A 14,593-nucleotide genomic window follows, 5' to 3' on the forward strand; every position below is an offset into this window, starting at 1 on the left:
CATAGCCTCTCAGTGCTCCGCATGACCTTTCAAATTAAAACTTTTTATCTTAATGGGAATTCTAATCCCGCTGGGATGCGCTTGCCGAGCTGCACTTATCATCCCATCGCAGGAGTGGTTTTGCTTGGGATTTCCCTTGATTCCTGCTCTACAGCAGAGAAGTGAAGGCATCAGAACAAGCTGGCTGCTGCTCACAATTGCGGGAAAGCTGAGGCGCTGAGGCCAGTCTGTGAATTAAAAGGCTCATGCTATTATCTAAAGTTGGCAGCCGAGAATGCCTATGGGGTTTCTTGACACACTGCTTTGGCAGCACCCGTGTGTGCGGGGCTCACCGGCAGTCTGGGCTGCCCTCTTATTGCAGCCCTTTGAAATTCTGCACAACTGTGAAAGGAGAGCCTTCGGATTTTGCCACGGTAACATCCCTGGTGTTTTCCTTTGTTGACAGTGGAAGGCCTGAAAGTTGTGGAGATAGAGAAATGCAAGAGCGACATTAAAAAGATGAGGGAGGAAATGGCAGCGAGAAGCAGCAGGTAAGTTCTTTGCCAGCCCTAGTAGAGCAATAGGCAGCAGCTTTCAGGCCCTCCTGCAACATTTCCGGAGGATCCAGCTGCCTGCCAGGCTTAGAAGTACGGGAGCAAGGAAAGAAACATTGCATGAATGTAATATTTGAGGATCCAGTGCCATTCATCTGTGAAAATAGTTGGGGCCATGTGAACAGAGAAACAGGTCTTGCAATGGAAAGTGATGCTTCACCATGCAGAATGGGAATTCTTCATCCAGATGTATGGGGAGAGGGGGAATGGGATGAGGGCTTCTGCAGAGTGCAGTGCTTCCATGGGAGCTGCATAGAGCTCAAGTTAGCTCCAGTAAGATTCAAACTACATTCTGAGAATAGGATAAATATGCATGTAACAGTTCTTCTAGTTATGATCTCATGCTATTATACAGTATCCATTTCAATTCTGACAAGAAATTGGGAAAGAACTTCCTAATTTGAGGGTTTGCTGCAGTTGTCAAGATCGGTTTTGCTGTAATTAAAAGAACAGCAGAAATAACTGCACTTTGCAGGGGATGTGCTCTCAGCCAAATTTAAGTAAGGCCAAATTTAGTCATCGTACTAGCATCACTGCAGAGTAATGCTATTAACCTCAGGAGACCTGCTCCAGATGCACACCAGCATGACAGATTGCAGGCTGCCTCATGTCCGCTCTAGGTGTGTGAGGAAATCATCTCCTCAGAAAAGTTGGGTAAAGCCAAAAAGCAATGCTTGCAAGTTCCCATTTGGCGGGCAGCTGCCACAAGCTTCAGGAAGTACAAGGCTGCCCCAGCAGCTGTGACTCATTCCTCTCCCAGGTTGCCTTTTTACAGCCTATATTCTGTAACACAAACAGCAACCTGGTAACAGAACAGCAGGAGCAGGGAGTGCTGCATCTGCCCTGCACAACTGGCCCCAGCCAGGCTGGCTCCTGGTGTTCCTTGTCTCCTGCTGTGAGCAGGGGCTCTAGGTGGCCTGGCTGCTATGAGGTCCCTGTTGGGAACTGCTGAGGACAAGCCCTGTCTCCCCCTGTCAATAGAGCAAGGATCATAGAGTCATAGAATCATTAAGGTTGGAAAAGACCTCCAAGACCATCTAGTCCAACCATCAGCCCATCACCACCGTGCCCACTGACCACATCCCTGAGGATGAACAGCTATGTTCAGAAAAATCATCATGCATGTGAAATGTGCATCTCTACCCTGCAGAGCAGCAACCCCACTTGCATCCACTCAAATTGCTTTTTTTTTCCAGTCTGTTCTTGTGTTCACGCTGGCAGATGCTATTAGCATTACAGTGCACTTAAACTCATGATCATTTGCAGATACAGATTCACATTTATAAAGGTCCAGTGTATCCCCACTCTGCTGTGTTCCCCAGTGTGGCCAGATGAAGGCTTTAACATCTTACTGCAGCTGGGAAATAGGGGCAGTTGGCTGGCCCCCCAGCTAGACCTAGCAGCTCCAATTAGAGCAAGGAGTGCCCCAATCTCACTATTTTTATCCCACTGACACCCCTCACAGCAGAATTTTCAGGAAAAGGTTTTAGAAATGATGAAGACATTTTTTCTCCAGCTGATAATTCCCTTGCACAGGGCAGGGGGAGGCAGAGTGTGGTGAGGCCTTGGTACAGGCTGCGCAGAGAAGCTGTGGTGCCCCATCCCTGGAGGCGCTGAAGGCCAGGTTGGATGGCGCCCTGCGCAGCCTGAGCTGGTGGGGGGCAGCCCTGCCCATGGCAGGGGTTGGGGCTGGGTGGGCTTGGAGGTCCCTTCCAACTGAAATCATTCTGTGGTTCTGTGATTCTGTGGCCTAACTCTGCTGGGAGATTCAGAAAAAAACGTGAGAAATTGTATCAGAGGTCAACGTTAAGAGCAGAAAAATAGAACTGATCAAATTCCCAACAGAAAGACAAACACTAAAAGAGATGCAAAATCTGTGAAATTCTGAAAAAAGGGTCAAATCATGTTAATGGTCGACTGTGGCTGGATTTGTTTGCCAGGAAGGTTGAAAAAATGAGAAGAGGTGATCCAAACGCTGGGACTGGTGGGAGAAATGCAAAATGCAAGATCAACATCACATGAGAGTTATCAAAGCCCATGTGATCAGCCACTGATGGAACATGTGCTGAGCTGAAAAGCATTAGGTGATTGCCAGGGGTGACACTATGGAGCCATCAGTTTTATTGTGCCCTTGTGGCTATGAAGCTGCTTCTGCAGCTGGCTACAAGTGCTGCAGCATAGATGTCCTGCAAAGGCTGTTGGCATCTCCCACCATCAGCTCTTTGCTCAGATGGGATAGAGCAAGATTGGTGCTTCTACACTCTGAGGAAGAGTAGGCAGCTGGCACATGTGTTAGTAGAATCATGGAATCATAGAATCATTTGAGTTGGAAGGAACTTTTAAAGGCCACCTAGTCCTACTCCCCTGTAATGAACAGGGACACCTACAGCTAGATCAGGTTGCTCAGCATCCCGTCATTCCTCACCTTGAGTGTCTTCAGGGTGGGGGCATCCACCACCCCTCTAGGCAGCCTGTTCTAGTGCTAAGTAACCAGCTAGAAACCAGGAAAATGTTAATTACCTGTAATTGCTGGCAGTGACTCCCATTCTCCAGGACTGGGGAGTCAAGTAGACCATGCCTGCTGAGTTTGGTGCCTCGGTGCTGGTATCCCACCTGAAGGAAGGCAGTTGAGTTGGTCTGGCCATCAGAACAAGTGGTGGTGACCAGTCCTGATACAGTCTTACGGTCTGCAAAAGGTCTCCATCATGGCATATGCAGACACAAAATGCTCACTAAAAGAAAAGTTACTTGGTTTAGGTAGAAGTGGTGGAGTATCTGTGCATGCTCTTCACTTCAATTCAAATTCATGGAGAAAGGGCAAGAAGGGCATTGGACCAGGAGAGAAAATCCTAAGGAGGATCACACTTTCTAAAGCTTCTGAGCAGCAGCAGAGTAGAAAGGAGAAGTTAGGAAAAGGCACGACTCTCCAGGCAATGCTAACTAAGAGACCTCAATACTTCTGGCAATTTTTGAATCACTGTGGTTTTTCATTCCCTGAATATTTCATTTCAGGACTACTTGTCCCTGCAAGTATAGCTTTTTGGATGAAAACAAGAGGCCAACTCCCCGGCGGGATGTGCCATCCTATCCAAAGGTATGGTGCAATGCTTGCTCTTACCATAACCCTGATAAGTGCTGGTTTACGATGCCTGCCTCCTCGCTGCCCATCTCCTACCTCTGCTAAACCCAGAGACTGATTCAAAATCCCTGGGAGCCAATGGAAAAGCTGTCATTGCCCATGGGAAGCTTACAGTTGGCTCCTCAGTAATTTTTAATTTTTGAAAGCTCATTTGTGTTTGAAGTGTTAATGAATATTTTGCATCTGTCAACATTAAATGCTGTTTTGTTTAGTTACATTTGTTTATTCTGCATGCTCATAGCAAATAATCGGAAAGGCCTATAGTGCTGTGCTCTAATTGAAAATAGTGCTGTTGCCAGGTTTCTCCTAATGGATTATTTCTTAATTTAAAAAGTAATTTATGGGGATGCTTCACCTAAGGAAACAAAGAGAAAATGCAACACTGGATTCTCTCTAGGATGTTTCGCTCGTCCTGCAAAAAGTGGTTAGTGTATTTGCTAGAGAAAACTGCAGTACTTGAAGAAAAACATCCACAGGGCATGTAGAAATACAAACCTGCAGTGATGAATGTGAATGGAACTATGAAGCATACCAGACCTTTGATCCTTGCACCAGCAGCCGTTGTCCAAAGCAGGTTTTCAGAGCTACCAGGTGTGCTCTGCTCCATGCCCAGTGCACACCTTGACAAAACACCAGCTCACTTGTGTGCAAATTGCACAAAGCTGGCTTGGCTGTTCTCAAGGCATGTAATGTGGACATGCATCCTTGCATATTGGTCTTCAGAGCTCTAGAAAGCAGCTTCACAAAACGCCTTACATTTCTTTTCATTAACTTTTGCCCAGTAGGCCTGTGTTCCTGATACTAACACATGTTTCCATAAAATGTATCAGTTGTAAAACTGATTTCTTTCCCTAGATAAGCATATAGGTCAGATCAACTTCTTTTGATCTACTGCTACTATATTAGGACCTTGAATTAGCAACGAGAGTTGTACTGAGTGACTGCAGGGTAAGCCAGTAGTCTGTATTGCCCAGGGACCAAAGCTCGCAGGGATTTTAGTTTCAGAAAGAGCTTAGCTTCTGTTAGATGAATTTAGTAGATTCATTACCAGTTGTCAGGGGCTGGATTTGTCCAGTTTCAAGTGAGGCTAAGAAGTGGTGGATCCACTGAAAGGAGATGTTACCAAATAACAAATCAGTACAGCCAATTCACAGATTTCTTGCAGAACATCAGATTACATGAACATTATATATTCAGAAGCAAAAATAGCTGACTTCTTGAGAAGGAACATTCATCTTCAGTGTTATTCTTCCTCAAGTATCAGCAATCTGAGACTCATAAAACTTTCATTCACCTGCTCAGTGCAGTAAGCCCAAAATAATTAGAGACAGCCATAGTAAATGGGCCAATTAAAGCTACAAGGCTTTTGTGTCCCAGAAAGTCTCTGATTAACAGAGCTTCAAAAATGTGATTCAGGAGAGAGCAGCTATGGATTGGTCTTTTAACCCTCCACATTCCTTCTTTTTATTTCGTAAACAAACTGTAACTGACCGATGAGCTCCATTTTGTTCGAAGCCTCTAAGCATAACGATAAAAAATTGCTCTAACCATGCAGGCTGACAACCACTTTGGAAACATGGGCATTCTTGAACAAAATACTCTAAATGAGAGCATAAATCACTCCAAAGCCAATATATCACATCCGCCAGCTAATTTAGCACTACAAGCACCAGCTCTGCAGCATCCCTCCAAGACCAGCTACACCGCGTGTCACAATGCTTGGTGCTAGTGCAGCCAGGGACAGATCTGTGCTCTGTGCCCTTACGTCCCCTTACCAGATTTACCTTCAAGCCCACCCATAACACCTCTGCTCTCCTCTCTTTCTTCCAGACCCTTCTCTCCCATTTCCCAGGTAACAGTGGTAGGACAAGAGGGAATGGCCTTAAAGTTGCACCAGGGGAGGTTTGGGTTGGATATTAGGAAAAATTCCTTCTCAGAAAGAGCGGTGAGGCAGTGGCACAGACTGCCCATGGAGGTGGTGGAGTCACCATCCCTGGAGGTGTTTAAGAACCATGTGGATGTGGCACTGAGGGACATGGTCAGTGGGCATGGTGGTGGTGGGTTGGTGGCTGAACTGAATGATGTTAGAGGTCATTTCCAGTTTAAGCTTCTATGATTCTATCTCAGCCAACCAGCAGCCAGCCGCTGGGCAAGCAGAAGAAGATGCGTTGCTCTTTCCTTGGGAAATCCTGCTAAACCCGGTGTGGATGGGACCTGTTGAGGGGACCCTCACTGACTCTGGCTGCCTTTCTGTCCACAGTACATGCTATCCCAGGAGACCATAGAAGCACTTCGGAAACCAACATTTGATGTCTGGTTGTGGGAGCCCAATGAGGTACTCATGCCCTGCTAGCTGGGTTTACGCTCTTTCTGAGAGCCAGCAAGGTCAGAGGAATCCACTGAAATAGGCCAGAGCATTTTTTCCTTCCCCTGCCCCTTGCTCAATGTACTTTCCTCATTTTCATTTCATGTCATAATACAGTACTTTTCCCTAACAGATGCCTGATATGCTGATTATGATACTCCAACTCCTCTTTATTTTTCCTTTAATCTCTTCCTAGTAATGTCCCACAGTGACCACTGCACTATCATTGCTGCCACAGGAGCTCTCCTGTGCCGTTTGATCTGAACAAATCGATCCCTAGCAAAGTACATGCTTCAGGGCACCAGCACTAACTTTGGTTAAATCAATGGAGCTGCATGCTGCTGTATGAAGGCAGGCAGAGGTGCATGCATTGACTCACATCCTTTTAGGAAAGGGTTTTTCTGCAGTGCATTGTGAAGAGGCTGCATGAACTATCAGTCTTTACTTATTGATTGATCTTATTTTCCTTATTACTGTTGCTGGGCAGTTCTAGCAGCATCTCCAGCTGCAATTACCAGTAATTAACTGTCAGTAATAAACTGTCTCAATAAGAAGCATACAAGAGTCATTCTGACTCAATCATAATGTGACAAGGAAAAACACCCCACACTCCTCCCACAGGAGCAGCCTATTTCCGGCAGGATGTTGCCTCTGGCTGATGGGAGAACAGAAGGACTCCCTGGTACCTTTGGGTCAGTCCCCCTGGCAGAGGCTGGCAGAGTGTCCCTTGGTCTGTGCCAAGCCAAGGCTGGTACTTGCTGCTTACTGCTCCCCCCCCACCCCTTTTCTCCATACCGCAGCCATACAAAATGGCTCGCTCCCAGATTTTGAATGGCTGTCAATTCTTTAAAATGAGAGAGAATTACGACCTGCCAGGTGGACCACAGCGTTTTGGCTCATTGCTTTGGGCATTAAGAAAGAACAGGGACAAACCACAGACAAAAACCATTATCTATGGATTCTTGTGTGCTGAGGCGTAGAGTTTTAGCACAGTAACTCATTCAGAGCACTAGGAAACACTATCTGGTGGCGTGAAGGAGGCTAACAGGAGGGTGAGGAGATCGGGCATGCTCTGTGAGGAGGCCTGCTGCTCTGCAGTAACATGCTGTGCAAGCATGGGAGCAGGGCACCATATGGGTTTGTCTCAGCCTTTCAGCTCTGGTTTATGTTTACAGGACATATTTCAATTCTGTCAATGCTTACTTACCAGTGAGCATCTGCCCATGTGCTCCATGTGGAGCAGGCAGGCTGCAAACCCTGATTTCTGCGGCTAGGAACAAGTCAAGGTGATCTACAGCAGAGTGCTGGCCATGTGGTGTGGCTTCAAATCTTGTAAGAAAGTCTTTCTGTTTGAATGACTCAAAGCCAGCCCCCTTGTTACTGCATGAACTCTGCATATTCCCTGGGTAAGCATACAAATTCAATAGATGAATTTTTTTTTTTTTTTTTTTTTTTGGAGAGTTTGAAAGAGACCCAGTAACAGAAACCTAACCAAAGAGATCTCCAAGGCCACATTTGTGACATTACATTCAACATATTAAAATTCCTGGATCAGTCCACAGTCTGAGAACTGTAGTCTGAGAACAGAGAACAGGCCGATGTAGTGAATGCATTTTACCCTCTGTTGATTTTACTGTCAGAGATGGAAATATAGATAACACACATTCCTGAACTGCCAGTAATCTGTTCGTTTCTAGTGGGTGGCAGCTGCTATGTGCCCAGATACCTAATTATTGATACCCTTCATCTGCAGTGTTTTCCAGCCCAGAAGATGAACTGGGAGCAGCAGTGCATGCATCCCCCTTCCTGCCACAGAGCAGATGCTCTCAGAGGAGCAGCCCACCTGCGCATCGCAGCTGCAGGGAGTCCCAGCTAGAGCTTAGGGGAGTGAGTGCTCACGAACCTACAGTTTCGTAGCGTTGAAACCAGAGGTCTTCTTTTGAAAAGGGAATCCATGTTAGGATAGTTGATCATAGAACACAAAAATTCCTGACAAGATATAGACGCATATCTAGAGCACACATTTCTTCAAATATACCTTGCTTGCTGCTGTCATTTTCTATATAACTAGAACCTCAGCCATTTCCATCACTGATTTAAATGAGCACTAGAACAAGACCATATCCCTCCTGAATTAGAAAAATGGTTATACTTTTTCAAGAGAAGGAATTGCTGTGATTCACAAGAATCACAATTACTGAAGAAGGGGTACGACTCAAAGCTCAGCACAAAACCTATGAAGTCCATAACGATCTGTCTACTTCAAAAAGCTCTCAGAGCCTCTCTGCCTCCCCTCTTGCACTGTCTTTAATTGTGCAATCTTCAAACATTTTTCTTTCATCTTGACAAGAGGGCCTTGCAATTACTCAGTGTGTACAGGGAGGAAATTCACTTTGCAACATATCATAAACTCAACTGACATTTACCAAGCCAATAACCTCTATGTTTGGCTACAGATGCTGAGTTGCTTGGAGCATATGTACCATGATCTTGGGCTGGTCAAAGACTTCAACATCAATCCTATCACACTGAAGAGGTGGCTGGTAAGTGTTTCAAATTGCTGGTATTTGCAATCTTTCTATTACAAAATCAATAAAATACTGAGGCAAGGAATTCATTTGGCTCGCACAAGTTATCCCACTGAAAGCAGAAAATTATACAAATTCTTAAAATTTAAGTCCTTCAGCAAATGTTTGCATTCCTGTGGTCACAGATCACAATTCTTATGACAATTTTTTAACTGCCTTGCATTTGCTTGCTGAGCTTTCTATTGCAGAGAGCAGTTCATTTCAGTGAATACTCTTGGTACCTAATGGAAACGGAGATGGGTGTCTTCAGATATGGCCAAAAAAAACCACCCCAGTTTATAGATACCTAAAGGGTGGGAGTCCAGTGGATGTGGCCAGGCTCTTTTTAGTGACACTCAGTGACAGGTCAAGGGGAAACGGGCACAGAATGGAACACAGGAAATTCCATACAAAAATGAGAAAGATCTCCTTTATTGTGAGAGTGACAAAGCACTGGCACAGGCTGCCCAGAGAGGTTATGGAGTCACCTTCTCGGGAGATATTCAAAACCCACCTGGATACTTTCATGTGTGACCTGCTGTAGGGAACCTGCTTTAGCAGGGTGTTGGATTCATGATCTCCAGAGGTCTCTTCCTACCCCTATGTTTCTGTGTTTCTGTGATTTGATGTGTTAAATCACAAGGAGTAAAAGAGCAAGACAAGATGGAAAAGGAATTGCTGAGAAGCTGAATAACTTTCTTGTCCTTAGTCTTTAATGTTAAGTATGTGGGAGAGAAGCAAGACATGAAAAGGGCAAGAGCATACTAAAACTAAGACGTCTGAAGAGGCACTGGAGCATTAAAAAATCAGTGTTATAGGATCCAAGGAGGAGCACAAAAAAAATTTACTAAAAATGTTAAGATTACATTGGCTTTCTCAGAAAAACCCATTGTGTTCCTAGAGGACGAGGAACAGTAAATGTTCTGCCAAATTATTTAAGAAGGATCTGATGATATGAACTACAGTCAGTAAAACTTGCTCCTCCACTCGTCGAGCTGATCTAAATAAGAATTAAAAACATCATGTTCATTATATGGATATTTCATCTTATTCTGGTAAAGGGGAATTATGTCTCGACAGTCTCTCCTAACTACTTGAAGAGTATGCAGAGAATGGAGATGACTGCTTTGCATGATTACCCACGGAAAGGGCTTAACAAATTCCACAAGAAGGTGGCTAGGAAACACAAAGCCTCATTTCAACAAGAACAGCAAGAGCAGCAGCGTGCACAGGGCAGAGGATGTCCCTGCTTGGGACGCTGCTGCAGGCTGATGCCAACAAGGCATTAGAGTGATTAGAGACTGGAATAAGAGATGAAATGGACCAATGTGACCAGGTCTCCAGATAAGGATTAAGATTGGAGTTTATGTGTAGGGCTGGCTAAGCCATTTTAGAAGAACACCATGACTACATCAATTGAGAGAGAAAAAATGATCAAAACTGGGGAAATCTCTCCCCAGAGAAGGCAGATGAAAAGCTTAGTAGTGCAGGGCTTAAAAAGCAGATGAACAAAAGGGGTAGGATGAAACCCAATGTAATCAAGGCTAGCACAGAGCAGATAAAACAGAAAATTTCCACCTCCCGTCTCACAGCCTGAAAACACAGGAAACAAGGTGATATGTCAACACACATCAACATGCTACCCACAAGCACTACAGCAGGCAGCTTCCTGTTAGTTAGTCTGCATCCCCAAGTCATTTGTAAGCACTAGCATTTAAGAACAATGAGAGGAGCTTTTTATGTATTTTACACAAACCTACGGCAGAGTGAGGATTCCTCTCTCAAACAGCAGTTTCACAGAAGACTGATTAAAAAACCCCAAAGGACACTGCTTCCACTATGTTACCTCCCCAGGCATAGCGTGGGCACCACCTTGAACTTCAGTGGGTGAGAAAAAGCCACCACCTGCATACGCTTGCTTTCCTACTCCCACATCCACTGGCTATGGAAATGTTCCAGGAAGCAGAGGGAAGGATGACTAATGCTGCCCAGTCTCTACAGTGCTCTGAGTCAGGACTCCCCCGGGATGAGCAGAGCTCTGCTGTAGTATATACATCATGTCCCTCCATGCCGTACGGTGCCTGGGCACAGCCACATGTCCATGCAGTGGCTGTGAGATGCCACCCACCACTCGCAAGCCTGGCTGCCAGTCAGAGCGTGGCATGGTTGGATACTAGGAAACATTTCTTCTCAGAAGGAGTGGTGAGGCAGTGGCACAGGCTGCCCAGGGAGGTGGTGGAGTCACTGTCCCTGGAGGTGTTCAAGAGCTGTGTGGATGTGGCACTGAGGGACACGGTCAGTGGGCATGGTGGGGATTGGCTGACGGTTGGACTAGGTGATCTTAGAGGTCTTTTCCAACCTTAATGATTCTAAGATTCTGTGAGTTTTTCATTATAAAATAATGACACATTTCTGAAGTCCATATTGCAAAACAGCTTTTGCAGTGAAGCCCACAAATATTTAATGAACATTGAAAACCCAAAGGTCTCTTGGCTTCACACAGAGCCTTGAGGCTTCCTAGAAGGCAGGTCCCCAGCTGAAGGGCTTGATTCTGGTGAGACCTGAGGACTCTTATAGGAAAATCACCCTTTGGAAGGATGCATTAAGCAAGAAGGGTTCCAGGGGGTGTACTCTGAGCTCTTTACACACCCCAGCACTGCTGTTTACCACTGCAATGTTTGAAATGCCGATTCAGGATGACAGCATAGTGCCCCACCTCCAGCCTGGGATGCACCTCTTGCAGGCTTCACCTGCCAGCAGACCTGGAAGGCAGCAATCTCTCATCCTCTCCAAGAATCAGACCCTTGAGCTGTCACCCTGTCCTCGCAGAGATGGGTGCTGGGCTCTGCAGGGCTCTGTGGAGGCACAGGGTGTTTCCAGGAAGGGCAGAAAGCACATGTATATACATTTTCATAAAGGAAGAGCTCTCCTATATGACCACTCTGCTCCCGTTCCCCACAGCTGTGCATTCATGACAACTACAGAAACAACCCCTTCCACAATTTCCGGCACTGCTTTTGTGTGACCCAGATGATGTACAGCATGATCTCACTCTGCAGTCTTCAGGTATGCGTCTTTCTGTGCAAACCAGTTCTGATTCAGTTAAAAATCACCTTTTTTTCTCCATAGCTATACATCTCAGTTTCTGGCTTTTCTTGCCAGGTAGAGTATGGAGAAAAACTTGTCTGAATGGACGTTCATCCTATTCAGAAGCTGTGGAGACACTGCATTAATTTTTCTCACTCTTGTCATGGATTTAGTTAATACAGAATGTCACGGCAGCTATGCTCCAGCCCTGCCTTAACTTATCACGATGCTCAAATGGGTTCTAAGGGACAGTGCTACTATCTCAGTGCTTTTGTATGATCTCTGAAATAAATTTTGAGAAAACTGACTTCTCCATGCTGCTGCTATTTAATATAACAAAGGCAAATCTGAGTCATTTCTGCTGGAAGAGAAGGCAGAATTCTCTTTCTTCACTGAAGTAAATTGACATACAGAAAAATACATCATTTTGCTCAGTTTGCCTCTCCCTGAAATGTAAATGTGGGTGTTTTTTCCCTTCATTTCTGGGGACAGAGTAGAAATTGCAATACTACCTTAATGTGTTTATTTTGCAGGAGAAATTTTCCCAAATTGACATCTTGATTCTCATGACTGCAGCAGTGTGCCACGACTTGGACCATCCAGGCTATAACAACACGTAAGTCTGCTTGTCCCTGCCTTGGGCTCTGTTGGGAAGGTAAGGCCAGCCGGCATTTTTGGTGGATCAGGTTTTCCCTCCCACAGCATGAGCTGGCAGTGGCCTTCCCCCAAGGCCCTGCTGCTTGCTCGTACATGGGCCAAGGCAGGAAAGCTCAGGTTGGGTTGGGGCTGCCAGCTGGCCTTGGCTCTGAAAAGAAAAGGCTTTTTCAGATTTCTGCCTCAGCTCTTCCCCCAGTGCCTGAGAAAACAAGGTAAATATTTTAGAGATGAGAGAATGAGTGCAGAAATGAGTACAGTTCTGCTAACCGAGATGGAATATTTGCACAATAAGTGCCAAGGGGGTGTTTGACTTGCACATTATTTTGCAATTCTAAATGATGAAATGTATATTATTCTATTTATTATCATATTGGAAAATAGATTTGTTGACACATGGTCACCTTTGCGTACACGTATGTATGAAAAACAAAATGTGATAATCTAATACATTTGTAGACACTCATTAAATAAGGGCAGAACCAACTGACTGAGATCAGTGAGAATCTGTCCATCAGCATCAGCAGGGCTTGGATGAAGCCAACATCCTTCTGTGTTTGCTTTATGTCATTTTAAGCTACAAAGACTTGGTGAAATAAAATAAATAAATAACTGGAGGGGAAGAGATTAGATGATATTAAAGTAATATCCGTCTTCTCTAAAAATCTGATTTAGTATTAGCAATAAAAACCAAACTGCAGCTAATTGAATAAGTATTCAGAAGAATGTAAATAAAAGGAAGCAGCTGGTGTGTGTCCGCAGGAGCTCTCATTGTTTTTCTTTATATCAGCTATCAGATAAATGCACGAACAGAGCTGGCGGTACGCTACAATGACATCTCCCCACTGGAGAACCATCACTGTGCTGTGGCTTTTCAGATCATTTCCCAGCCAGAATACAACATTTTCTCTAATGTCGACCAGGACCAATTCAAACAGATAAGACAGGTATGAATGCTGGTCCCATCTGTGCCATACAGACTGTTCCTGGAGATAAAATATGCACAGCAGGGAGGGCTTTGTGTGCTGCGTCAGTCCCTAGAGGGCGGGACTGAAAAAGCCCCTCACACTGGGAGGATCCAAAAGGGATTCTTGGAAAATTTCCACAGGAGCACTCCCTGGAATGTCTTGCTGAGAAATAATGAGCACATTCTGACTATTAAAGACTATGACATTTTTTTGTGTAGTTATTTATGTTATTGAAGGAGCCAATTAGCTCTGACTGGGATTATGCTCTCATGCCAGAAGTTTATGCTTTAAGAGAATGTTGCATTAGTTTTAAATGTGGGGCTTCAAAATAGGAAAAGATGTGCAACAAAAGAGCACTTCTGCTGTTGGAAGAGGCTCTGGTGGACTGAGAGTCATCATGGTTACTCCTGAGACCAGGAACAATGGTAGATTTCCCATTAGAGCAGTAAGGACCAACATTTATTTTTACTTTCTACATGACGACTTCCTTGCACACCAACTGAAACAGTGGATCAGAGTAAGGGCTCACATGCTGGTCCATTGGGAGCCACTGATGCTGCCAATGCATAAGAAGAAGGCATGAGCCCAAAATAGTCTAATCTGCATAAAAATCTTCAATTTTAAATTAACCACATATTTTGCCATCATAAGTCATCATACATTAACTGCAGCTGGATATTTCAAAGCCCTTCAACCAAAGAGGATGAGCACAGAGGACATCCACATCTACTGGTCTTTCTCTCTTCTGTGTTGACTCTGTTGAGAGTCAGCGCCGAAGTGCATATTGCTTTGCAAGGGGCCAAAAGTGGATCTTGGAGAATAGAAAGTGGCTTTTAACATCCTGTTTTAGAGTTTGTTTCCACAATTAGTCAGTTGGAAAGGAAAAATCTGAATGCCTGAATATCACACTGGTGTTACACATATTTTCATATACTCTTTGCAACCCTTTTCCAGTCTCCTTCGTGGTTTCAAGTCTGATCGGTGCTAACATTGTGATACATCTGAGGGTTTCTGTGTGTAAGCCTCTATTTTTCTCTGCAATAATAGACTTTACAAAGAATGTCAAGTTGATATATCAATATGTTTTCTCTGCTAGGGGATAATTACATTAATTCTGGCTACAGACATGGCGAGACATGCGGAAATACTGGACTCTTTCAAGGAAAAAATGGAAAATTTTGATTACTCAAATGAAGAACACATGACCTGTGTAAGGAGAT

At 44.7% G+C, this 14,593-nt stretch overlaps 1 protein-coding gene across 2 annotated transcripts in view; it reads left to right on the forward strand.

Annotated features, from left to right (window-relative positions):
• Positions 1–14,593, forward strand: part of PDE9A (phosphodiesterase 9A) — a 42,844-nt gene that overhangs the window by 23,858 nt on the left and 4,393 nt on the right. For both annotated transcript variants that reach the window (XM_021406530.1, XM_021406535.1), the window contains 8 exons: positions 446–530; positions 3,606–3,687; positions 5,993–6,067; positions 8,554–8,640; positions 11,626–11,730; positions 12,285–12,367; positions 13,196–13,352; positions 14,470–14,583. In XM_021406530.1, the coding sequence (XP_021262205.1) occupies positions 446–530; positions 3,606–3,687; positions 5,993–6,067; positions 8,554–8,640; positions 11,626–11,730; positions 12,285–12,367; positions 13,196–13,352; positions 14,470–14,583 (788 nt within the window). The remainder of the gene's footprint in view (positions 1–445; positions 531–3,605; positions 3,688–5,992; positions 6,068–8,553; positions 8,641–11,625; positions 11,731–12,284; positions 12,368–13,195; positions 13,353–14,469; positions 14,584–14,593) is intronic.

Source organism: Numida meleagris, chromosome 1 (assembly GCF_002078875.1).
Source record: "Numida meleagris isolate 19003 breed g44 Domestic line chromosome 1, NumMel1.0, whole genome shotgun sequence".
Taxonomy (NCBI): Eukaryota; Metazoa; Chordata; class Aves; order Galliformes; family Numididae; genus Numida; species Numida meleagris.